The 26,280-nt window shown below is 42.6% G+C and overlaps 1 protein-coding gene across 3 annotated transcripts in view; it reads left to right on the forward strand.

The window, feature by feature from the left end:
• The window catches only part of Myocd (myocardin), an 87,913-nt gene that overhangs the window by 52,139 nt on the left and 9,494 nt on the right, over nucleotides 1–26,280 (forward strand). For 2 of the 3 annotated variants that reach the window (XM_023563530.2, XM_013148678.3), the window contains 7 exons: nucleotides 6,492–6,667; nucleotides 9,966–10,091; nucleotides 13,929–14,170; nucleotides 15,149–15,302; nucleotides 20,495–21,427; nucleotides 23,372–23,515; nucleotides 24,555–24,683. In XM_023563530.2, the coding sequence (XP_023419298.2) occupies nucleotides 6,492–6,667; nucleotides 9,966–10,091; nucleotides 13,929–14,170; nucleotides 15,149–15,302; nucleotides 20,495–21,427; nucleotides 23,372–23,515; nucleotides 24,555–24,683 (1,904 nt within the window). The remainder of the gene's footprint in view (nucleotides 1–6,491; nucleotides 6,668–9,965; nucleotides 10,092–13,928; nucleotides 14,171–15,148; nucleotides 15,303–20,494; nucleotides 21,428–23,371; nucleotides 23,516–24,554; nucleotides 24,684–26,280) is intronic. The other variant, XM_013148679.3, reaches the window with a different exon arrangement.

Below are 26,280 nucleotides of genomic sequence, written 5' to 3' on the forward strand. Positions count from 1 at the left end.
ACAGGGCTAAGGATCCTTGTCCTTTCTCCCTAGAGATTTAACATCAAGAGCTGAGAGAGAATAAACATTTACACTGGTCTTCTGTTTTCCTTGACTTGGGCAGTCTTAGGATCAGGTCAAAAGACCTCCAGTAAATTTCTCAGGTGCCAGTGATCTGAGAGAAAAATTCTTGTTCATTCAAACACCTGTGATTACGTATTTCCATCACAAAAGTAGGCAGGTCTGACTTTGGAGGCAGTGCTAAGTCTGTTCATCTATTTTTAAGGAAAAACCTCCATTAAATGAGACCTAATTTCACATGCTTGACATTCTCCCTCGGAGAGGAAAAGGGACCTTGCTCCACTCCTTTCCTGAAGGATGTCAGGGTGGTCTGTCCATGCCTTAAAATAGCTCTGACATTGTGTCCTGGGCTAGCTTGGAAGCAGATAAGCAAGGAGGTATAGTTACACATTCCACTTCACGCTTTTCAGTCCTTAGTGTGGGTTCAAGCAGAAAGGTAGTCAGGATCCAATTATCTTGCTTGAATCTGGGAAGTGTAAATGTTTTTGCAGAGGAAAATGCAGTTGACTCACTCAACTAATCATTTCCAAAAAGGAGAAGGAGAAATCTCGGAGTCACCAACCCAAGATTCCCCAGAGACCCGTGCCCAGAGCCAGTCCTGTGGGCATAGCCAGATGATGAAGTCAGGGCTTCCCAAAGCAGGTCCTTGTCATCACGCCGACAACCACAGGGACGATATCCAGCGCCCTGCTCTCCAGCTGCTTCCAGCCAGCCTCGCACTGTGGGAGATTGGAGCAGAGGCCCAGGGTCACAACACAAGTGATAGGCTTGCTTGTTCCAGAGGATGTCAGATAAGGTGACCCTTGTCCCGCTCCTCTTGAGCCTGACTTGAACTAGGATGGAGAAGGAATAATATGCTCCTATTTCCAACCACCCTCCTCCTGCTTTGGGAAGGCTCAATCTGGTCTTTATTTTCTCAGAATGAAACTCTCAAGACAAACCAGTTTTTTTCTGGAGTCCTGCTGATCTTTGCAAAGCTGACCACAGAATAAACTGCATCCTGGGTGGTCTTTTTATTCTTGATAATGTTAAATTCGAGACCAACAGATGCTCCTAAGAAAAACAATAACAAAACAAAAACAACAATAGCAGTTAGAAATGATCGAACACATACCTACCGGGGAGTGGGCTCTAAAGTTTATGTATTTTATCTTTGAAACTTTGAGCAGTAGTTGCTAGTATTAGTATTCCCATTTTAAAATGGGGAAACTGAGGTTCTGAGAGATGAAATAAGTTGCCTGTAGTCACACTACCATTCACATGGTAGAACCAAAGTGCAGAAAGCCCGGGTGTGTTTGAAAATCTTTATGGACTATCCTGAACAACTACATCCGTCATCAGGACCTCCCCACTGTGGAAGTTCTTGTTATCAACAGCAACTGAACAGTATGTCCTTGTGTGGACCCCCTTTCTCTTCCCCCTTTTTCTGCCCTGGCAGTGGCAAACAACTCCCAACCCTGCCAGGAGTGGGGATTGTCAAGGTCCATGCTGTGGGCCTCAGTATATATCTACCAGCATATTCTGACCTTTGCAAAGCTGACCACAGAATAAACTGCATCCCAGCTGGCCTTTTCACTCTGGATACTTTCTAGATCTTTCACAGGGGTTGTATATGGAGTCCTGGCGATCATCACGTTTGTGCATTGGGTATAGAATGCTACCTTGTCTTCGATTGTACATTCTCATGCCTTCCTCACTACATTGATTTAATCCAGAGAGCCACTTTGAATGATTGATGTCATTTGATAAAGTGGGCCTTGAGGCTACATCTCTCTGGGGATTGGTTCTTAGCATAATTCTTTCCCCTGGATGGGAGACTTTCTTCCTCGCTCTGCCCACCCCAAATCTGCAACATACAACTTTATTTTCTCTCTATCACGCTCCCCATCACCATCACAGCCCTTCCGTCCCTTTCCGCTGCCCTGTCCATGACTGATTGTTATTCAGGCTCCCCTCAATCCCACCTTCTCCAGGAGACTCTTGAACAACTCACTGCCTCCTCTGCCTGTCCACTGCCAGCATTCCTCTGGCAGTGCACTCTTCACAGAGTCTCTGATTGCATCCAAAGGAGATACAGTGATAACCTCTTTCTCCTGCCTTCAATCTCTTCTCCTCACTGGGTCTTATCTGATTATGCTTCAGCTTATCTCTGCTTTTAAAGTCTGAAGGCTGCCAATGAATGAAATAATTGATGCACATCCTCTTAAGCTCTGGAGAAAATGGAACTGATTTTACCTCCCCCTCAGTACTAGCTGGAGATCAGTTCCAAGACCTCCTCACCCAAATACCACAGACACTCAAGTCCTTCGTATAAAATTGTGCAACATTTTCATATGCCATACATTTATTCCATTATTTGAAATACTATAAGTCATGGTTTATGTCTGTGGCCCCCAGGCCTCATGAGTTTGCATTGTGCATCTGTGATTGGTTCATTGTCTAGTGCTTGGATTGATGGTGTCAGTGCTCCTCCCACAAAGGGGTGGAGCCAGGATGTGATGTAATGGCAGGAAGAAGGTGTGTCTTGCTCTTTGCTGGTTCCTGCTTGCTTTGTGCAGCTGCCATGAACTGCAGCCCAGCCATGCCTACCTGCCTTGGAGCCAACTGAGTGTGGACTGAAACCTCCAAAAACTGTAAAAAATAAACCTTTCCTTTCCCAACTTGGGCTTCAGGTATTTTGTCTCAGCAATGAGTAAAAAGGAACTAACACACTATGCTTCCAGACCATTTCACAACTTTCTAGGACCTCAACCAGAGGTCAACACTGGCCAGGAGTCAGAGTAGAAAGACCATACTAAGGTACTGTGCGCAACTGCAGGGTTCCACAGCCCTTCAGTTCTTTCTCGAGGTTCTTCTGCCTTATTTGCTCCTGCCATCACGCTGTCATATTCTGTCTCCTGAATCCAAAAGGAAAGGACCTATGGAGATGTCCTAAGCACATGATGTGCGCATACAAAGGTCATTTTCTCTGATTCTCCTGCCCTCCCTGGTCCCCAGTCAACCAAGAGGGGAATCAGTGTTTCCAGGGCAACAGATGGCTCTACCTTAAGGCATGCAGGGAGGTGGCCTCTGCAGAGTGGTACTAAATTCAGAACCATCAAAGGCCAAGAACTTAGTGTCAGTTAAGTTCCTCCAGAGCTAGGAAGAATGGACCTTGCAATGGCCTTGTCTACACAACAGAGAAGAGAGAATTTGCCTCTTCTCTAGCTTCCTAAACTAGTCCTACATCCTACAAAAGTTGACTGTTTTGCTTTTAATGCTACTATTAGGTTAAACTCCTGAGGCAACCTGTTATTTGATCATTTGTTCTCTCTCTTCATTAACACCATTAAAGTACATTTGTTGGGAAATAGGAGGAGAAATCATTCCCTCTCCACTTTGTTGAACATTTCTGCCCATGTGTTAGAATACAGAACAAACTGGCCATTTGGTTTATTCTGCAAATTTGAACACATTTGGGATGTGATGTTTTGTTGGAGTTGGGTGACAGTCTTCTACAAACACAGCATCAGAGCACACAGAGAAGACCCGCCCCACTTCCATGGAAAGAAGTGGGAAGGGATTCAGGACAGCGAAGCTCTCAGGCCATGTCCTGTTGGGTTACCTAGAAGGCAAACAGGATCACACTCAGGATTCTCTGCAGCTGTGAACAGTGTTAGCTCAAAGCACAAGCCAAGTAGATCTCAGTGAGGTGCTTACCACCCATCCGTGTATCCCATGCCTTCCTGATCCTCAATCCCACATGTCATCCTTTTAAAGAACAAAGACTTTAATCCTGCAAGCAAATGAGGATTTAAATTATTAAAGAAAAGATAGTTTCTGAGGAAGAGATTTCTCGTTTGAGTTGACGTATATTTATGGGAGCAATTCGAAGGGCCTTTCGAAGGTAATTTTAAGCAAATTATCTTCAAAAGGAAAATGCTGCATAGATCATTCACATGACACAAAAAGTGACATACAGAGCCTAGATTTAATTAGGAGAAAATGGAAAAAGAATAGTATTCCCTGACTGGACTCTTAGAGTAGAGGGAAAGGCATTTCAGACCAGAGTACAAACGAAGAAGAGACATTATCTCCAGGAAATATTAGCATCTATGAAATATCCAATGAAATCTCCTTGTTCTAATATGAATAACTTTCATATTAGATTGACAACTGTGAGAAAATGCTTCTTTTTATTTCAAGTTTTATATAAATAGATGTTTCTATTCTCTATCCTCAACTATTATTTTAAATTCTTTTACAATCAAGATGCTGATATAATATCATCTTACTTTGAAGTCCTACCATGCTTTTGTTCTTCTGTTTCCATTGATTCTATCATGTTGTATCATATTGGATTTTAATATGTGTGGTAGCATGAACAAATTTTTTATGGAAAATGAGATAATATAGTAGCCCTTGTTTGTTTCCTGTTATTTGGTTCTGAATGCCCTGTAATACTTTCATTCTCTTGAATGGTTTTATACTATTTTGTTATGTTTGATACTATTTTATGTGAAGGTATGCTCAACTATCTCAAAGAAAGAGACATTATGGTAGCTACTGTTAATATCCAGTTGTCTTGTTGTGAAGTGCTGTGTTGCTTACATTGTTCTGTTCTGATCTGCTTTGTTCTGTCCTCCTTTGTCTTAATCTCTTTAAAATAAAATAAGAAAAGAAAGTCTGCAAGGGTAAATTAAAAATATTAAGTTCCCTTTAGTACAGTGGGATACTGGGCAACTATTCTTTGTAAATGAGGAAGATCACTCACTGTTCTCACATGCAAAGATCTTCAAGAATTACGACAGAGTGAAAAAAGTAGCCTTTTCCTTGTCAATTTTTTCTCTTCTTTTCTTTTTTCTTTTCTCTTTCTGGTGCTAGCGATTAAACACAGAGCTTCAGACCTGCACTCTACTACCAAGCTAAGTCCTGAGCTGTACAGTTCACTCCAGACTATAAATGTGGACAATGTGTGTCTTGTTATAGGCATAAAGCTAAATCTACAAGAGTCAACAAATGATTATTAGAAGATATATTATGTACATAAAGTTTTATGTGTGATGGAGAGGTTAGGACAAGCATAATTAGTCTTATAATCATAGAAAAGCGATCGTGACTTTTCTGAAGGATCTGTGGAACTAAAGGCTGGTGTCCAAACCCTCCCAGGTTAGTGGACTGTCCATGGGGCCAACGATTGTATTTCCACTTGCCATGTCCTTGTCTGCCTCCTTCCCGATTGGCCACTTGGGTGTCTGCACAAGGGTCCGTGACAGATGCCAGCAGTGGCAGCGATGACAGGCCCAGTGTTACATTTGTTCCATGACTTCCAGCTCCTCGTGGACTTTGCCGTTACCATGGTGAGAGCTCCTTTCTCTTATCTACACCGAGCAAAGAGTCAAAAGTTCTTGTGAGTGTGATTGTCAAATACCGGGCTGGAAAAGTTCCTGATAATACCTAAATTCCTTTCAAAGAGTAGTGCTTGGAATGGGATCAAGAGAGCCGTGTGGCTTCAGCACAGTGTGTACTGTGCAGTTGGACAGTAAAACAGAGGAAAGTTGGCAATACAGAACATAAGGGACTTATAAGGATGTCACAATGGTCCCATCTGCTCTGATAACCTCCGTCCCCAAGACAATTCTTCCACTGCCCTACAAAGACTATGCAAGAAAGTGAGGAAGATTTGCTCTGTGGGAGCCATCAAGGACTTGAAAAATAGAAATAAATGTATGACGCATTAGAAGAAAATCTAAATAACAAAAAATAAGAATCAATGTGAAGTTTCTGACACACATTTCTAGCTCTTATAAGCAGGATTTTGTTGAATGGTGCTTTGGGGACATTATGGTCACATTCACTGGTTCTGATGTTTAGGAATTTAAACTTAGCAGCTGGCTGGGCTTATCCTTATTACCAAAGCTAAACATTTTGTGCTGTGTGTCCTGCTTTATGTTTGAAGATAATGGAAATAGCATGCTGTCAGCTCAGTTCTAGCTGTCATTTGCAAACCTGGGGGGGAATGGCGGTCATTTCCTCCGCCCTCTTTGTGCATCTTTATCCACTTTGTTCTCTCTCTCTCTCTTTCTCTCTCTCTCTCTCTCTCTCTCTCTCTCTCTCTCTCTCTCCTTCACCTTCCCCAATCTGGTCTCATAGAGCTGTGGGAAGAAACACAGGGAGAAATGCAGATGCCTCACAATAAAGTTTCCCCAATGGTGGGCAGCCTTCCGTTCATCACTCACCTTTCCCTGCCAAGCAGACCACATTTCTAAACACAAGTTTTCATATGGGGAGCCTAATAATTTAAAATATACCTTCCCTCCTGCCTGTAGTTAAAGTCAATCTGGAAAGAGACATGTGAGCTCCTCCCAGGGGTTAGGCATAGAAGCCTCTCTAAAACAGCCCTTCCGCCCCACCTAAACCACTGATGCAGGTCTCCAATTTCCCTTCCCCAGGCAACCAGGTGAGTTTCTCCAAGTCTGCGGATGCATTCGCCTTTGAAGAGGACAGTAGCAGCGATGGGCTTTCCCCAGATCAGGCACGAAGCGAAGACCCTCACAGTTCGGTGGGATCACCTCCAGACGCTAAAGCCACGGAAGCCTCTGTGGCAGGCTCTCTGGGGACAAATCAGGTACAAAAAAGTCTTGGCATCTCTTTATAGTCTTAACATTAACGTTATTACAGTGGGTTTTGCTCAGATACCCCAGAGTTTCTCATCTGTCTGTCTGTCTGTCTCTCCTTGTGTCTCTCTCTCTTTCCTCTGTTTTCCATACTAGGGATTGAACCCAGCACCTTCATACAGAGCTGCACCCCAGCTCTTTCTTTTATAATTTTGAAACAGAGCCTTACTAAGTTGCTGAGTTACCCAAGCTGGACTTGAACTAAACTTGTGACCCTTCTGTCTCCTTCTCCAAGAGAGCTGAGACCAGAGCTGTGTCTTGTTGACACATCATCTTAATGTCTTTTCTTACTCTGTTCAGCCAGGGAATCTGTGTGTCATAACAAAAACCTCCAAAAAACACAGAAAGAGAACTCTCAGAACTATGCCTTTTGATTTATCTTTCTAGTATCTACCCTGCCAAGTAGATGCCTTTTATGTCCATTTTTATGGATGGGGTAACTGAAGCTCTGTAAGATTGGTTAATTCACCACCAATGTCCTGGCTTGACATGCTGGAGCAGGACTGATTTTAAAATCCACAGTTTTCCTATACTATGGTGTCATTCTAAGGTTTTCAGGTAATAAGGAGAAGGAAACGCTGGTTATACAAAGCAGGGTGTCCTGTCCATTTAACCCACTACAAAATCAACGTCCACCTCTCATCCAAGCATAGCTGCCACCTCTCTGGACAATTCCGCAAATGTTCAGTGTGTATTTAAGTGTACACTTCTATTGCATATTGAACATAAATTGGAACATACATTGAAAATAATGCCACAGCACATTTATAAAGAACAGTGTTGAATATAAACAACAGCAACCCCCAGGACACTCACTCTGGCCAGAGGCAGTGCAGGCACTTTACAAACATCTCCTCATGTGATATCCCCGTTTCCTCTAAGTTGGGATCATCTGTGTCCATTCTGACAAAGCTCCGTGAGGTTGAGTAGCAGTGTGATTTGCAGGATCATGGCAGAATACCCATAATATCTGGAGAGTCGACCTCCAAGATCTCCCTACAGACTTGATGAGAATTTTCCTCAGTTTAGCATAATGGTATCCATGAGGCCCCTAAAAGAAGATGTTGTGGGGCGCAGCCTTACATGAGAAGATGGGAAATCTATTACAGTGGACACAACATGTGGAAATGTGTCCTGCGCTCTTTCCAACACGTACCATGTACCAGCTCTTCTTGGTACTAAACCCTCATCAGAAGAACTTACTGTTGTGCAACCCTTCTCCAAAATGCTTGGACCAGGAGGGTTTCTAATTTGGAAATGTTTTCAGTTTTGAGAATATTTGTATATATACATGAGTTACTTTGGGAATGGGACCCAAGTCTGAACACAAAATTCATCTATATCCTATATACTTCATACACATAGTCTTAAGGTAATTTTAGACCTTAACACCTTAAAAAGTTTATTGTATAGAGTTTTATACGTGTGCATCATTTGTATAATGTCAAAAAGTTTCAGATATCAGAGCATCTCAGATTTTGGAATTTTGGGTTGAGAGTGCCCAGGCTGCATTTAATCCCCTCCCCTCGCTGAAAAGCACCATGCAGATATCAGAGATCATTACAACATTCATTATCCAGAGCCCGTTTCCCGAAACCAGGCTAGTTACTGGTCATTGTCATCCCTACCTTTACTCCATCAGAACAAACTTAAAGCTGCCAAGAAAAAGATGTATAATGGGAGGGAAAGGGGAGACATAAGAGGCATTTATTGTGCAAGAGTTTAAAATCAAAGCATTTTTCCTTTCACTAAATACCGCAGCTGGTCTTTGCAGCCAACTTCTTTGATAGCATCAAACAGTCTATCAGACCATTTGCACGTATTATTCTGACAGTAAATTCTTCAGCTTCTGATTTTAAAACGGTTTAAAGGGACAATGAGTTCTTTTCTACTTAGTGCTGTGAGAAGGGAGTGAACACCGCACAATACTGGGAAAAACACAAAGATCATTTTATGTCGTTTTGCTCCGCAACGGTGTCTGACAGAGGAGGACCCTGAGATTCTGACAGGAAAGAATCCCACAGACCTGTGACAGGTGCCGGGGCTCAGGGAAAACCTGAGAACCTCGGTCCTGAGCTCCAGGGGGAGATCCTGAGCAGCCCCTGCCTCTGGCTGTCAGACTCACAGCATAGGAATGTGGGAAGGGAAGGGAAGATCATTATTCCTTGTTTGGAGTCTTCGTCAGGCAGAAATATCCCACTTAGAAAGGTTTGCATGGTCCTTCACATATGCACGGAGACACACACACACACACAGACATGCTTGTAAATAATATAGGAATATACACCTATAGCAAACACACACATACACACACACACACACAAATGTATTTACCCCTGTACACACATATATATATTCATACTTGCTCATACATAAAAATACTCTTATCTGCACATATATATCCATGTACATGGAGACATGGGCATATATATATATGCAAAATATGTAGATATTTATAAATATACCCAATACACATATACATATATAGAAACACACAAATACATACACTTAGAAGATTATACCTACTCATATACATACACAACAAATGCCAATTGCCAACATGTACATATACACAGAAAAACATATATATTATATACATATGCACAGATACACATGGACATATATACACACATACATCTATACATCCACATATACAAATGTGTGTATAATCATGCACATACATGTGCAGACTTAGATATTCATACACGTGTACACATATACATATACCTACACAGACATGAGCCCACACACACACACATATGCACACACATAAATGCTTTCCCTCCGATTATTAACCTGTGTTCTTCTACTTTGCTTATTATTCTATTTTTTTCTTTAAAGTCCTATATCTGTTCTTCCCTATTTCTTTGTCAGTCTCATTATGTCCAGCAGGCGCACCTTGTCACAGACAGGTAAAACCTTTCAAAAGGATAATAAGGTATCCCAGATCAGGCCAGTCGTTCACTATTAAGAATCATTAAGAATAAAGGGTTGGGTGGTGCATGCCTGTAATCCCAGCTATTTGGGAGGCTGAGACAGGAGGATCATGAGTTCAAGACCACCCTAGGCAACTAAGCAATGTAGCAAGATCTTGTCTCAAAAGTTTGGTATCATCCTCCTGGGATGAGTAGACATGTGTGGAGAGCTGGGATGCCACCATCAAAGCGATGTGGAAGGGCTCCACTTTAACATCTCTGTATCCACAGATTTAATTCCTATATCTTAATGATACTACAATTTGGATTTCAGGATCTTGCTTCTGGCTCAGAAAATGACAAGAATGACTCAGCCTCTCAGCCTGGCCACCAGTCAGACACAGGGAAGCAGAGCCTCGGTCCCCTTGGTGCCTCTCTGCCGGTGCATGCTGCCGTGAAGGTATGGAGGCACGGGACTCAAACTCCTGTCTGGGCCCCTGGCCTGAGAGCCAGCTTGAAGCAGAGCTCTCCCAGTCAGTTCTGATGATGTGAGGAGTTGCACGAACCCATGTGTACATTCAATCCCGTAGAAAAGTCCCAAAGTGAAAACTGATTGGACAGACCATCCATGGGCATGAACCAAGGTCCTGCTAAACCACGCAGCACGGCGTGCATTTCTGTGGAGCAGGAAAGCCTGTGTGTCGTGTTGCATTTCTTTGTTGTGTTCCTTTGTTCCTGACTCAAAAAGTTCAGGAGTTTACGTCTGAGATAGACACGGCTGATTGTAACACACAGAATTCACAAATGCTGGAAGAGTCGTATAGGGTAACTGAATTTTATGTAATGACCACAGCCCCCAAAATCTTACATGATGTTGAAGTTGTATCCTTCAAGCCAGACTTCCTAAGGAAATAAACACAAGCAAAGAGGGTTTATGTTCACAGTAGACCAATAGCTTAATCGTATTTCTCATTTTCTCAGCATTATATCTAAAAAATTATGAAACAGCTCTTGCTTCAACTAGCTGTCTGGTAGTCATCTGGCCCTCACAGTTTATGCTAAACTCTACTTCATTTGGGAGTGATTTTTCTTAGCTCTAGGGGGAATCATTGAGTGCAGGTTGTGCTGACTCATAAGGGATTTTAATAAAAGGATAAAGCAAAAAAGCTTATAAATTATAGCAGCAATCAATGATACGCTAACAGTTTTATATTCTGAATGGGTGTAAGTATGTCAGTTTCCCAATAAATTTCTCCCAGCAAACCACAATCACAAGAGCTCAGCTTACAATTCACTCTGTTCAGCAGCTTTGAAATGAGAGAGCTTCTGAGGGCTTTTGTGTATTTCGGGGGAGGGAAGAAAAGTTGACTCACTTTATTTCTTTATTGCTGTATATAAGAGAAATTTTATTAACTTTTTATGAGAATATTTAAACTTTACATGCCTCGAATTAGCAAAGCTAATGTCAGCCTTCCTGTACTAAATAAGATATGACAAGGAATCCACAGAGAGGACAGGATGGCATTGATACCACCCCCACCTCAGCTGGCCCGGCAGAATACATATGTTCTCGATCAATGCCTGAGTATCTTTGTTGTTAAAAAGTCATCACTTAAGAAGATACTAGAGGGTTTGTCCAAGGAAGCAACCAAGCTAACGTAAAATATCTCTACTCTTTTGACTTGGTAACATTGTGTGAGAACAAGTGAGAAAATACATGCAATCACTTTCTTCGGGGAATATAAAATGTCTATGTAAGAGAAAAATCTTCTCCAATGTCTCAGAGAATACTCTTATAAAAGATGATTCTTCCACTCAAGGAGACCACCATCCAGTTTGCTTAGCAGGGCTAAAGTGAACCCCAACGGTGGTTTTCCAAGTTAGAAAGACATGCCCCAAGGAATCTGATAGATGCTTCTTCCGGGAGATATGAATTTCTAACACAGGAAAGCTTCTCAACATTAGTCATTAAGGAAATCAAAATTAAAGCCACAATGAAATACCATTTCATTGCGTTGATGACCTTCATCAATAACTTGTACATTACCACAATAAAAAGGAGTGTCTTCCTCAGACATCCGCGACCCCATCAGGACCAGGGGTCCAGGGAGGAGAACGGGGGCTGGATCTCAGGCTCCCTTGTGCCTTCATGGGGTTGACACTGATGCGTCCATTCCCTGGCAGGCTCCAAGTACCATAGTGGGAGCGAGGCTGGGCGTACCACTGTGGGCTAGGCGCGGGTTCTCAAGTGAGCTGTGGCCAGAAGGTGACACTAAGCAGTCCTGGAAAGATGCACCCGGTTCAGACGGCAAACAGAGGAGGGTGTTGTGGAAGGCAGGAAATTGCAGGGCAAAGAGGCAGGAAAGGAGAGACTTGGGCCTTTAGGAGAACTGTCTTCCCTGGCAGAGTTTAGGCTTCCTTGTGCAAGACAGAATTAGCAGATTAATTATAGGCTGCTGGCATGGTGTGTTATTTGGAAAGGTGTGTGTGTGTGTGTGTGTGTGTGTGTGTGCGTGCGTGCGTGCCTGCATGTGTGTGTGTGTGTGTGTGTGTGTTTGTGCATGTGTGTGGTGCAGGTTTGAATCCGTGTGGCTTTAGGAAGTTGCACTTTCTAGCCACGAGCCACACACGAGCCCTTTGCTTTACTCTGACCCAGTTCACACAGCTCTTTAAACACTGTAGCAGGTTCATCTCCCCTCATCTTCAGAGACATAAACACGCTCTCCTGCCTCTGCAAAGAGAAAAACAAACACGCACAGCAATAGAATCCCCTGAATTAAAAAGGGAATGAATCTATAAGCTCACTAATCTTTGGTACACTGTCCTGAGAAAGTGGTCTGGTGTCAGTGCATCCTGGAATGCTCCTTGTGCCCAGGTTAAGGCAGCAAAAACCAACTCCTAGACACCCCAACTTGGCTGCGTAGCTCTGGCTGCAGCTCTCCTCCCCCAAGACAAGGCAAACCCTAGCATGAGGCAGGAACAGCAGCTGAACCAGAGCAAGGCAGGGCAGGGTGGTTGCCGGAGGGTTGGGAGCCCAGAAGGCTGGTTCATTAAGGGAAGGCCTATGGAGTCCTAAGGAAGGAAACATAGAGCCACCGAGCACGCAGCAATGCTGGTAGTCGTTCCTCGTTAGTTTCTGGGAAGACGACTGTTTGAGAAAACCAAACAGCTTCAGTGGTGGGATGCGCTGGGTCAGGTTCCGATGTGCATTGCATGGTCGAGATGGGGAGGCTGCCAAGTCAGAACCTCCTGCCAGCTATCCAGGCGCGCCCTCTCCTGGACATTGCCGGTACCGCACTGTCTCTAATTTTTCTTCTCCCTAAAAATCTTTTTTGCGATTCTTGGGTCCTCCATTACAGCCTCCTATACCAACAGCAGGACTTAAAATTTTATTTAACTGAAAATTATATGTACCTGTTGTTTACTAATATATGGAGGCCTTTTGATGTCAGGAACAGGTTATGGGTAGAATCACTCTGTTCATTGAGCACCTATTATTTCAATGCTACCTTTTGTAGTCTTTATGTCAATCACAGCAGTAGGAAGAAGAAGGTAATAATTTCCCCCAACAGGTCGGTGATGAAATCGAGGTGTGGTAAACTTAAGGAACTGTACTTCAGTCAACAATCTGTCTCAACCTTCCAAATCTAACCCTTGACTTCCTTTACGGTGTCCAAACCACGCTCTCCAATGGCTAACTTCTGGTGGATAGCTAATTCTTCCTATAATAAGTAAAGAATCATTATCTCAATGGATATCCCTTCCTGAGCAGATACTACAGTTCACCAGGCTCAGGAGAGCGTTGGGAGCGGGTCTGTTTCACTATTAACATAAAGTAACAAAGAACCACACTCTGCATTTTGAAAGATAATGATAGCTTCTTTCCTATGCCTTTAGTGAGTGTGTTTATTACATACTTAAAGGTGAATACATGTATATATAAGAAAGAACTCTCTTAGAAGGATCTGCAAATTGAAGTGTGAGGCTGTCTGTTAGTTTTAGCTTAGGAGAATCCACCCACTGAAAGTCGCTTACATCTTACTCCAGTTAGGAAGAACTCTAGGAGCAACTTCTAAGATTTAAAATTCCCAAGCGAGGTGGTGTCCTTCCAGGCCGATGTTTTTACAGCAGGTTTGCTCGCCTGAGCCATTAATGCGGTTGCTCTGTGCATCTCGCCTTTGCAATACTGTATTTCTGGGATTCCAGGATGTCCATTAGAAAAAACCTTGCCACAATATGGTGCCAGTGTTCTGCTCTACCACCTAAAGCACGTGCTATTTCCTCATCCTCCATACAGTCCAAGTCCTTGGGCGACAGTAAGAACCGCCACAAGAAACCCAAGGACCCCAAGCCCAAAGTGAAGAAGCTCAAATATCACCAGTACATTCCCCCAGACCAGAAGGCCGAGAAGTCCCCGCCGCCCATGGACTCAGCCTATGCCAGGCTCCTCCAGCAACAGCAGCTCTTCCTCCAGCTCCAGATCCTCAGCCAGCAGCAGCAGCACCGGTTCAGCTATCCAGGGATGCACCAAGCGCTCAAGTGAGTCAGGAGAATGAGGCGGTGGGTGAGGCAGGGGTGGGGCTGGCTGGCTTCCCTCTGTCTGAAGTTCCTGGGGTTGACACCTGGGGACCAAGCAGTTCCGTATAGCATATCCTCCTGTGGTACGTTTGCTGTATAACTATGTAGGAACCATGCATGCTGGGGCTGGGGATTTAGCTCAGCGGCATAAGTGCCTGCCTTGCAAGCGCGTGGTCGTGAGTTCGATTCCTGGTACTGATTGAAAAAAAGAAGAAGAAAGAAACCATGCATGCCTTTGCAAGACCCTAACAGTGAGATAAATCCTGTCAATGCATGCCTTGGGGGAGTCCAGGATACAGCATTTCCAGCCCAAACTGTAGATCTGAGAACACGATATAGGCATTGCTGGAATGGAACACACTCTGCTTTGGGAAGCAACCAAGCCAAACTGCCGAGTGACAGCTCCCAAGATTGACTCTGTGTTCCACATGGCTTCTTTTTTCATTTACATTTTCACTTTCATTGCAGTATGTCATGATTACATGCATCCTGGGGAGTTGGTCTGTGTACACATCACACCGTGAATTGTTTATCCCCTTTAAATGGACAATATCCCCACCTCTAAAGTTGGAATAATGGTTCTCTAATGTGAGGCTGGCCACCCTTGGGTCACGCTGACAGCTAGGATGAATCCTGGATGGACTCTTGCTTCACAAGGCATGCTTGGCACCACCACCCCCCAGTCCAGAACAAAGAATGTCTCGTTAAATTATAGAGGGACACGTCCTCTCCTTAGCCAAAGGCTCACTCCTTCCTATCTCCCTAAACAAGCCCTGAGCATCTCTGCTACCTGTCATGTATCCAGGTTTCTGGTCCCTCTGCTGCATTTGGCTGATTTTCCACACACTTTACCCTTGCAGGCTAACTCTGCCATCTGATCCAGATGCAAGATGCCCCCTACATGTCCAATTGTGTTGTAAGCGTCTCTGTGTTTTTCAGAGAACCAAGTGAACAAATGGCCAGAAATCCAAACTCTGCTTCAACACCGCTGAGCAACACCCCTCTGTCCCCCGTCAAAAGCAGCTTTCCTGGACAAACTGGTGTCTCTTCTCTCAAACCAGGCCCGCTCCCACCCAACCTGGATGATCTCAAGGTACAAGATACAGCCACGTGTTATTATCAGAGGCTTTGCCGCCTGATTTCTTGAATTAAAAAACAAGTAGAAATAAGAGAAAAGTGTGAGAAAGTCTCAAGGCCGACACAGAATTGAGACTGCAGTGGACAGTTACCCACAGAGGACAAAGTTACAGGTCCCTAACTCAACTTTCCTGGGCCATGACTCCTAGCGACAGGGAGTCTTGGCATTTTAGATTTCTCATTTGCACAAGCGGATTCTTCTAGTAGTCAGCTGGAATGGTGTACTTCCATGTACTTAATATTCGCTAAAAGTATACGTTTCTTCACAGGGTTTTGAATTATAAAAGTTATTTTTGGTATTAAAATTATGACAGAAGTAGAAGATGGTTTAGTGGTTTTGGTGGGGTTATATTTGTTCCCTGGGATGCAATAATGACCCTTGTCCTTATCGGACAAAGTAAAATGTTGGTAACCCAGTGTCACTAATGTAATTTAAATTAATTTTCTGTTCTATCACATTCTCAAAGCTGGGAACTTCTGTCCTAAAGCAGCACCTTTTTAAGTGTCATATGCATTCCAGAAGCTTATGCCAAATCACAGAACTCACGAGTGTGATTTTCAAAATGGCATTGAACTTTGAGTTGAACCTGATGTATCTCAAAACAATCCTCAGGACTAACGTATTCATCCATCTATCCAAGACTCAGAGCAGAACTGAAAAACACAACAAGGACTTCCGCAGTGGGTGACTACAATTCAATCTCCAGTCCATTCTCAGTAATTACACTTGTTGAGATGGTTTTTACCCCTACTGATACTCTGCACAAGTTGTCTTATAATTTTCCCCAAAAACTACATCGCTAAATGTTCCTATGCCTTCATTCTGCCAAGCATGTGGCCCTTCCTCCTCCTCAGCCTTCCCATCCACTGCCAGGAGAATGGGTCTATGGAACTATGGGTCATCCACCTTTAAATCCCCAAATCATAAAGCCGTAGAGATAAAAACAGGATTATTCTATGTGAAAAAGTCCCACTCAGAGGGACAAATACCATACGCATCCATGTAGAAGGGATGCCCAGAATAGGGGAATTCATAGAGACATGGTCAAATTTGTGGTGTGTTTATCTTACTACAATAAAACAATTTAAACCAGACTCTCTCTGAATGGGGGCCCTGAGTTGGGTGACTGGAGAAATTTCACCCCCAGAGAAAGCACAGTCCAGATACGGGTCAGTTTTGATTTTTAATCAAAAATCAGAGTCTTAAAGAAGTTAAATGACAGGCAGGTTAACTGGCTTATACAAATGGCAAAGGTGTAACTTGAGCATAGGTGACTGATTTCAAGTCCTTTACATTGTCCTGAGAGACATGCAGTGTCAGGGACCAGGCATTTCCTGGGTCCTGGGAGAGTCACAGGGAGAAGGTTAGAAGAAGCATGTTTGAAGGGTTATCGCTGAGTGGTTATTAACAGCGTGAGAACTGGGAGAAAAATCTAGGCAGGGTCTCCCTGTAAGAAATATGATGATTTAGTTCAGCCCAGTTGTGTTGTCAGGGATGCAACAGTAGCTTTACAATTGCTGTGTGCATTACCAAGAGAGTCTGTGGGGGGTTTTAGCTTGATGGCATAAGCACTTGACTTGCAAGTGCTAGGTTGTGAGTTCGATCCCCTGTACCTGACTAAATAAATACCAAGAGAGTTAAAACTAGGAAACTAGGAAATCAAGGAGTTCAAGCCCAGCCTGGGCAATTTAGTGACACGGTCACTAGCCATTAGTGCCTTAGCACTGGTCATTTAGTGAGACTGTCCCAAAGTAAAAATTTTCAAACTGTCAGGATGTAACTCAGTGATAGAGCACTTGCCTAGCATGTGCAAAATCCAGAGTCGAATATGCAGTATTGCAAAAAATATAGTTTACAAATTAAATAAATAAAAATAAAGGAAACAATGTGCTGCTGCCTTTGGGGAAGGAGCTGAGGAATGTGGGGAAAAAAAACTTCACCAAAAAAGTAACCACAAAGGTAAGGGAACGGAAGTGATGTTTCCCGGAAGTAGGCATTTTTCATCACATTAAGGAAAAGGGATCGATTTCTCATTAAACATTTATTCATGGATTTAGCACCGTAGAATTTATTTTTTACATCCTGTTTGTCAAAAAGTTGCAGAGCCAGGATGAGAGAGAGGGGAGGGAAGGGAAAGTCTGAAAACTTGGAAAATATCTAATGGATATTAAGAAACACACATTCACTTTCAAAGGTATGTTAACGCTACTGTACAAATGCTTTTATAAGAGTTCTTCTTCCTTAGGGAAAGATGCCTAAAATTTGAAATTATATGATTTCCTTCAAAATAATCTGGGACAAGTAAGAGAAGAAATTTGTTAAGGCATAAAAATACAAGTTGGGGCATAGATTGATAATTCTTGAAGTTGGTGGATGAGTATATGAAGCTCATTATAATTTTCTATATATGCTTATCTATAATAAATGATTTTAAAAGTTTTAAATGTTTAAAAATCACTGGATTTAGCAGATAGATGTATATAAGCCTAGATGGCATAACATTCTTAAATTTACATTTTATTTTAGAATATGACCTGCATTACTTAATAATGTAACTTAAATTATTCAGTGCCGGAACAGATTCTAAAAATAAATGTGGAACTCATTAATTTTAAGTAATTCAAAATTACAATAATGAGTTGTCATCTTATACTTTTCGAAGCCATCATATCTTTAAAAAAAATAGGTAAAACATTCCCAGGAAGGCTACAGAGGAAATGCATATTTATTGCCAGTGTAAGTTGATACAATCTTTTTCTGATGGTTTTTAGCTCATTATAAAATAACATATTTTCATAGTTGAAAATATGAGACTATAATAAAGTACATATTTTAAAAGACAAGAGTCATAGAAAGTATGACAGATTATACTTCCTTCTAGATTTAAATGCATGTGAACATATACTGTTTCACAATAACTACTTTTAAATAATGATGTGTCTGTAAATTTCTGACATGCTCTCTTCTTTAACACATCATGAACATTTTCATGGCTTTTAATGTTCAATAAAGGTTTTATTTTTAATAGCAGCCTGTCACTCCACCACCTTGTTAACATTCCACCGTTGGACATTTAGCTAGCTGCCAAATTTCTATTAGGCAAAATATGAGTTCAGTGACCTTTGTACATGCACTTATGAATCTCCCCGATTATTTCTCCAGGATAACCACAGAGGAATGACATTCCCAAGCTAAAATATGTTAGCATTTTAAAAAGTCCTTGATGCATCTCACCAAATTTCCTGCCCCCAACTTTCTCTCAGTCTGCTCCTGGAAGCAGCAGGCTATAGCAGCTGTCCTCCCTCACAGGCTGACACCCAGTGAGTCCCACCCAGGCCCGTGATGAAGGTGTGGGGTCCAGAGATCCTGCATCTCTAACTGGCTCTGAGATGTTGTTCACACACCTGGTCCCAGGACCATATTTTGAGTGGGATGATAACAAAGACCTTTCTCTTTGCAATACTTAACATTTTTGTTTTTTTGCTCATGGAAAGCTAGAGCATATCTTTTACTTATTCTTATATTGAATGTCAGTCTTTTTATTGCTTTATTTATTTATATTTTTTATTAAACAAGCTTGATGGGTTGAGCTTTTTAGCACTTTATTTTTTGTGCTGCAGTTATTTTTCCCAAGATTATTCCTTGGATTTGCAGTTCGTTTTGGTTTCTTAACTTATAGAAGTTTTCAATTTTGGTTGTCAATATTATTACTATTTCATTTGCTTTTATACTCAAAAAAACCTTTAAAAAACTGAAAATATTTTCCTAAATATTCCTCTGTCTTATACAATTATTCCTGCTTAGCTATTCAATACATTTCCTATTTTAACAATAAAAGCAACGCTTTTATGTGGAACATTTAGACAATACAGGTAATGAAACTGTTAACATCTTCGTAGATATTTCTGGGTAGGTAATATTATTGTATTTCACAGAACAGACACAGAGGACCTTTGAAACCAGAAATAGACAGGGCCAGAGTTTGGGCCAAAGGAACCAAAGCTCTTTTTTTTTTTTTTTTTTTTTAAGTCTTTTTTTGAGGCAGAGTTCCACTATATGGTTCAGGCTGGCTTTGAACTCACTTTGTAGCCCAGGCTGGCCTCAAACTCACTGTGATCCTCCTGCCTCAGCCTCCCAAGTGTTGGAATTATAGGTATGTGCCCCCTCACTGGGCTTGGACCAAAGCTCTTATCACCAGTCTTCATCAATATATAACTGTCCTTCAGCTAGTCATTACAATAAAGACAAATTTCAATGTGGAGCTGTGACTTTCAGTCTTGTCTAGGGACCAGCAGCATTACATTCCCTGAGAACTTGTTAGAAATTCAAACTCCAGCGCTCTGCTCCAGGCCAGGGCCTGCAGTGTGTCTGCCCCAACCCTTCAGACACACGCTCAGCTTTGAGAAAGCGGGTAGGGTGGGAGGAACCTTCATCCTGGAGGCCAGAAACTCTACAAGGCTCTGCTGTGTTTAGGACTACTGCTGAGGGCTTGGGTCTAAACTCAGTCAGAAGAGCAGAAGCCTGGCCAAGACAGGGCTTGGGGTCAGCAAATGAGACACTTTCTCCTTTCATGTGACATGTCTGTGACCCTGAGGCCATGTGTGCATGGTACAGATCACACACACACACCACACACAATGGCATCTTGACTGGCCTCAGCTTTATAAGAGAAATGAAAATGATTCTCAGTCCATAGAAATTACATTTCAGGTTTGGAACTGTGATCGTCTTCTGCACTGACACCATGCTGTCTGACCTTCTCTCTTGGGGCAGCGGTGGTCATAGCTCCCAGTCAGCCCTGAGCCTGGAAAAACAATCCGATGCTCTCCAGCATAATGAGATGCTAAACTAGGATGCTGGGGGACCTGTTTTTCAAGTTAGGATACACTCAGTGTTCCGTGGGCTTATCCAAACACAAGCCCACAGTAAGTCAAAGAGCATCCGTATAGGATAAAAATAAAAAAGAATCATTGAAATTGTGCAAAGCTGATTCAGGGTTAGGAGAAGAAAAACTGGAAAAAAGGAGAAATAGAGAAATGAGCACTGTAAACTTCTTTGGGTGATAATTTCAAGTTAATTGAATAATAAATCACAGATTTTAAAAGATTGTCATTTAATACTCACGCACAATATCCTGGTTCCTTCAGGTCTCTGAATTAAGACAGCAGCTTCGAATACGGGGCTTACCCGTGTCTGGCACCAAAACGGCTCTCATGGACAGGCTGCGACCCTTCCAGGACTGTTCTGGCAATCCCGTGCCCAACTTCGGGGACATCACAACGGTCACTTTTCCTGTTACCCCCAACACTCTGTCCAGCTACCAGTCCCCCCCTTCCACCAGCGCCTTATCCAATGGCTTGTACCACTTCGGCAGCACCAGCTCCAGCCCCCCAATCTCGCCTGCCTCGTCGGACCTGTCAGTGACTGGGTCCCTGCCTGACACCTTCAACGAAGCATCCCCATCCTTTGGCCTGCATCCGTCCCCAGTGCACGTCTGCACCGAGGAGAGTCTCATGAGCAGCCTGAATGGGGGCTCGGGTCCTTCCGAGCTGGACGGGCTGGACTCCGAGAAGGACAAGATGCTGGTGGAGAAGCAGAAGGTGATCAACGAGCTCACCTGGAAGCTGCATCAAGAGCAGAGGCAGGTGGAGGAGCTGAGGATGCAGCTCCAGAAACAGAAGAGCGGTCACTGTGCCGAGAAGAAGCCGCTGCCCTTCTTGGCTGCCCCCATTAAGCAAGAAGATGCTGTCTCCAGCTGCCCGTTCACCTCACAAGAGATGCACGCCAAAGGCCAGAGCCACAGCACTGAGAGCCAAGCACAGGCCTGCGACGCTGCTCACCTCCTGCCCCTCGGCAATGCCCACTGTGTGGAGCCCTCTGGTCAAACCAATGTACTTTCTTCCACGTTTCTCAGCCCCCAGTGCTCCCCGCAGCACTCGCCACTTGGAGCTGTGAAGAGCCCACAGCACATCAGTCTGCCCCCGTCACCCAACAGCCATTACTTCCTACCCTTGTCGTCCGGGGCTCAGGGAGAGGGACACAAGGTGTCCTCACCTAGCAGCCAGGTGTGTGCCACGCAGGTAAGAGCACCTTGCACCAGACCGAGCGTGTCCACCTTACGGGTGGATTGCCAGCCACTAAAGAGCTGGTGTTGAAACACACAATGAGAACAGCTTACTGAAAGGCCGGCAGCTAAAGTCTGCTAAAGTCACTGATCTCCTAGGACCGGGTGGCAAACTTGTTCTAGAAAGGACCACGTGATAAATATTCTGGGCTTTGTAGCTCGTACTGTTTGTGTCACAGCTACTCAGCTTTGCAGAAGCAACACAGATGCCTGGTAAATGAACATGGGATTCTGATAAAATTTTATTAGCAAAAACAGGCAGAGAGCAAACTTGTGAGCTATAGTTTGCTGACCACTTCTTTCAGGACTCCTTGATATCAGATCACTGTCTCAAGAAACCCACCAGGGAAGTTACCAGAGCTTATTTGTTTCTTCATGCAATAGTATTTACTAAGCACCTGTGTTGTGTCATGCTGTGTTCTACCCAATAAGGATTAGTGCCGAACTAACCGAACAAAAGTTTCTCTGTTAATATAATGTGGTAGAAGAGGATGCATCACGTGGAAAAATAGAAAAGGGCTTGTATTTGTGGGAAAAATTTGCAACCTCAAATCTTGAAAGACCAGGGACATTTAAACAAAACCTTGAAAGAGATAAAGGAGAAAATCTTGTCATGACTGGGACTTAGGCACCGGAAGCAAAGACAGAGTAGAGTACGTGAAATATTTGAGTGTCAGAAAGAAGGCCAGCATTGCTGGGGCAGGAGAAAAGTTCAGGAAATGGCTTGAAAGAGTAACTCAAAGATTAGACTAACAGAACCAGCAAAGACTTTTGTCCACGAAACTGAAGAATTTACAAAAACAAGCGTCTAGATAGGTATATTTGAGGAATAAAATTATGTTACCAAAGGTCTTGAAATCTGTCTTATCAAAAAAGGCATAGGGAGAATTCCTACAGTGATTGCATGCCTATCAAGAGCCCAGCAGGCACAAACTGTCAGTAATCTCTCTCATTGTCACCACAATCCTAAGAAAAATGGGGCTCATTGTAAAATGAGATTCAGGTTAAACCCACTGTGTAAGGTCATACAAAGCCCACATTATTTGATCCTAACGTTCATATTTTTTTCACTTTGAATATAGAAACTCTGAAAATACAAGGTATAACTAAGGTAATGAGAATACATTTTTACCAATCTACCAGAACAATACATTCAAATGACTGATAATCCTTCCTGAGGGCCACTGCAGAAGTAATATGAACAGGAATGAATTATTATCATTAATATACTTTGAATGCCTTGTGTCCTGGGCAACAAAGTAAAAATAGCTCTTAAGACATAGCCCCGGGATACAATGTTCATGATCCTGGTGTTATGCAGAAGTCACATTTTATGATGATTTATGGTTTATGAAACTCTTTAAAGTCGTTAAAATTTCATGATTAAAAGGTAAAGAATAATATAGATAACATGACTTACCTGTGCCTCTGACATTAAATGCTGCTCAAAGTATGAGGTCATGGAGGTAGGCAAACTGATATTACATGGTTAGAAAAGTCCAGGAGGATTCTGTAAAGGTTTTGTCAGACTTTACAGATAGGGTAGGGTTAAAATGGAAAGAGAAACCAGCAAAAGACATTTCATACCTACAAAGACAGTGAGGTAGAGCACATGGGGCAGCTTGTTTGTGGTGGGAATGGCAGAATCTGGGCTTGCAAAAGCACTCCCCAGGTTGGAAGTGGAGCTCTTATGCTGTGCATATCAGAACCACTGGACATTTGTGAACCGTAGGTGATATGTACAAAGCTGGGTTTCAGGTGAGTTCATCTGGTAATGGAATTTAGGCAACTTTATAAAGATAGGGCTCCAGATGTCACAGTGCAGGACCGGAAGTGTCAGAAATAACCACCCGTGGGTATGCTACTAGCCATTTAACTAGTTGTTTCTTCCTATCTACAGAATTCAGGAGCACATGATAGCCATTCTCCAAACTTCTCTCCCCAGTCTTCTGGCCTCCACACCCCTTTCTCTGGAGCCCAGACAGATAGCAATCAAGGTGCTGGGGGCAAGCCATGTCCCCAAAGCCCAGGTGTACAGCCAAAGGTAAGTATCCAAAACAAAAGTTCAAACTGTCCTGAGAGTGCACCTCTCCTGTCACCAATGGTCCTTTTTCTGAGGTGCAAATGATTAGGTTCAGATTGAGGAAGAAGAGCACGTTATTTCAGATAGGCACACATCCACTTAGAATGCCTTGAAATGAATGTACAGATGTGAGCTAGAAAACATTCTCAGGAATCCTTTATGGGGGTCACCCCAGATATCACGGTGGTTGAAATGACCATGATATATTTGCAAAATAACATGTACAGCAAACCAATTTATGTGACGTTAAAGATTGGAAGGGAGGTACATGACAAAATGACATCACAGGGAAGAAAGAGTTACTGGGATTCTTGCAGAGGACTGGAGAGTGCGGAAGTTTGGATCTGCCCTATATCTGAAGCAAAAGGACGAGATGAATGTTTTCAACTGGTGTAAGAAATCAGGGATGTGAAGGTCCAGGATATAGGGAGTTCTTAGGAACAATGAGGTAGTGATAGGAAAGATACAAAAATAAGACAGCTATGACATAAAGCAGCCACATGTCACAAGTCGGAGAAAGAACAGAGATCCTAACATGGGCCAGACACTCTACAGGAAAACACGCAATAAACAAAGTGGGTTCAGAGCCAGAGAGCCCAGAAATGCCTCCAACTCTGTAGATATAATCAATTTGAAATGAAATGATGACCTAGGGAATGAATTACTCTGGAAATTCCTGGACTGATGAAAGTATTTGTTTTGGATTAGACTAATTTTATTTCCTTTTATCATCTTGTTTTCTCCTAAGAGGGAGCGTCTCCCAACAGGAAAAGATAAATCTGTAAAGTTCTCATTCTAAGATGCCACAAGCCATAAATCCATAGTGATATGTATGATTGTTAATATATTTTATTTATTTTCTCAACACTGGTTTATTAATATAATCATTATGATTACGTGGGGTCAATTTTCTGAATATAGCCTATAAATTCTTTAAAAACTCAGTGCCACTTAGGGTCTAGACATTGAATGCTTTCTTTGTGTTTTACCCACATGACAGATAGCTGGTTTACATTCTTCTGATAAGATGGGGCCAAAATTTTCAATTCCATCCCCAACTTTTTCTAAACCAAGTTCAACAGTTTCAGAGGTAACACAGCCTCCATCCTATGAAGATGCAGTAAAACAGGTAATTGCAATTTTTTTCTTTACAGAAAACTATGTGGACTCAGTGAACATTGTTTTATATTATCCAAATTCATACACTTTGCAAATTCTAATATTGTCAAGGGCCTTACCAACAGAATGAGCAAAGTATCTCCACAGTAACTGTGTATACAGACGGTACCAATTTAGGGTGCTTCAACTTATAACTTGTTCTACTATATTGTTCTATGAAGCAATACACATTCAGCTAAACCTGTTCTTGGAACTACAAATTAGATCTTTTTCTAAGCTAGTGTTATGTAGTACAATCTTGTCCCAATTCAGTGCAGGGCAGTAAGTGTATCTCCCAGTCAACCCTGCAGTCAAAGGAGAATCAGCTGGTGCTGATTGGTGTGTTTGGTTGCAAAGCTAAATGCTTAGTAGCTTAGGTGTATTAAATGTATTTTCCATTTATGGTATTGTCAATTCATAGGGTGTTTATTTGGATATGATCCTATCATGAGTCCAGGAGCACCTGTAGAAGCTAAGTGATACGGAGAGGAGAGGAGAGGAGAGGAGAGGAGAGGAGAGGAGAGGAGAGGAGAGGAGAGGCGGGGATGACATTCAGGACACCTGGCCTTTACCATTCTACCACCTGTCACCTGCCCTTGTCACTAGAATTGGGCGCATACTCAGCTTCTCTTCTATAAAACAGGCACTATATTTACTCTACATGGACACTACTGTTTTGGGGGCACATGATAGGTATTCAAATAGGTGAAAGCAGGACAATTTTTTTCAAGATTCTTCCTAGCTTTAAAATTCAATGATCCTGTAAAAATATTCATGCTTGCTGAAGCTCAGTAGTGAATCCCAGGAGATTTGTTGCATGCTCTAGTCTCATTTCTGTTTGGATATCTTCAATGAAGAAGTAAGAAAAAGAAAAAACAGTTAGTGATATCATAGAGTCAGCTTTAGTGTCCATGGATTTAACTGGCCATGGACGAAACATATTAGAGAAAAAATCCTGAAAGTTCCCAAAAAGCAAAGCTCAAATCCACAGCACGCTAAGCACTATGCTGACTCGCTCTGAAGGAAGTGACATTCATCCTACACCGGCCTTTTGCCATTTGCCACGTCTTCTGTCTCTCTCCATCTCTCCTTATTTGAGTTTTGTTAGCCTCACGCCGGCTCATGTGCTGTGTGTGGCCTATGGGACTGCATCTGTGCTTCAACCCCTGACCCACACTGCAGCAGGCAAACCAGCAAAGCTTCTCTATATTTACAGCTGCTTCCCATTGCTCACATCAGTGCCTAAGCTCTACTTCCTGTGAGATCAGTGGTGCCATTAGAGTCTCCTGGAAGCTTGAACCCTATTGTGAAATGTACATGCAGGGACCTAGGTTGCCCAGTCCTAATGAGAATCAAATAACAGAAACAAAGTGTACAATACAATATTAATAGAAATAAAGTGAACAATAAATGTAATGTGTTTGTATTATCCTGAAACCATCGATTCCCCCTGTCCATGATAAAGCTGTCTTCCAGAAAACCTGTCCCTGGTGCCAAAAAGGTTACGGACCGGACCACTCCAAGGAAGCATAACAACTATTTAAATTGCATTTACATTGTATGAGTAA

The sequence above is a fragment of the Cavia porcellus genome, unplaced genomic scaffold, assembly GCF_034190915.1.
Source record: "Cavia porcellus strain 051 isolate PalLab524CR breed Dunkin Hartley unplaced genomic scaffold, mCavPor4.1 scaffold_32, whole genome shotgun sequence".
In the NCBI taxonomy this organism is placed as follows: Eukaryota; Metazoa; Chordata; class Mammalia; order Rodentia; family Caviidae; genus Cavia; species Cavia porcellus.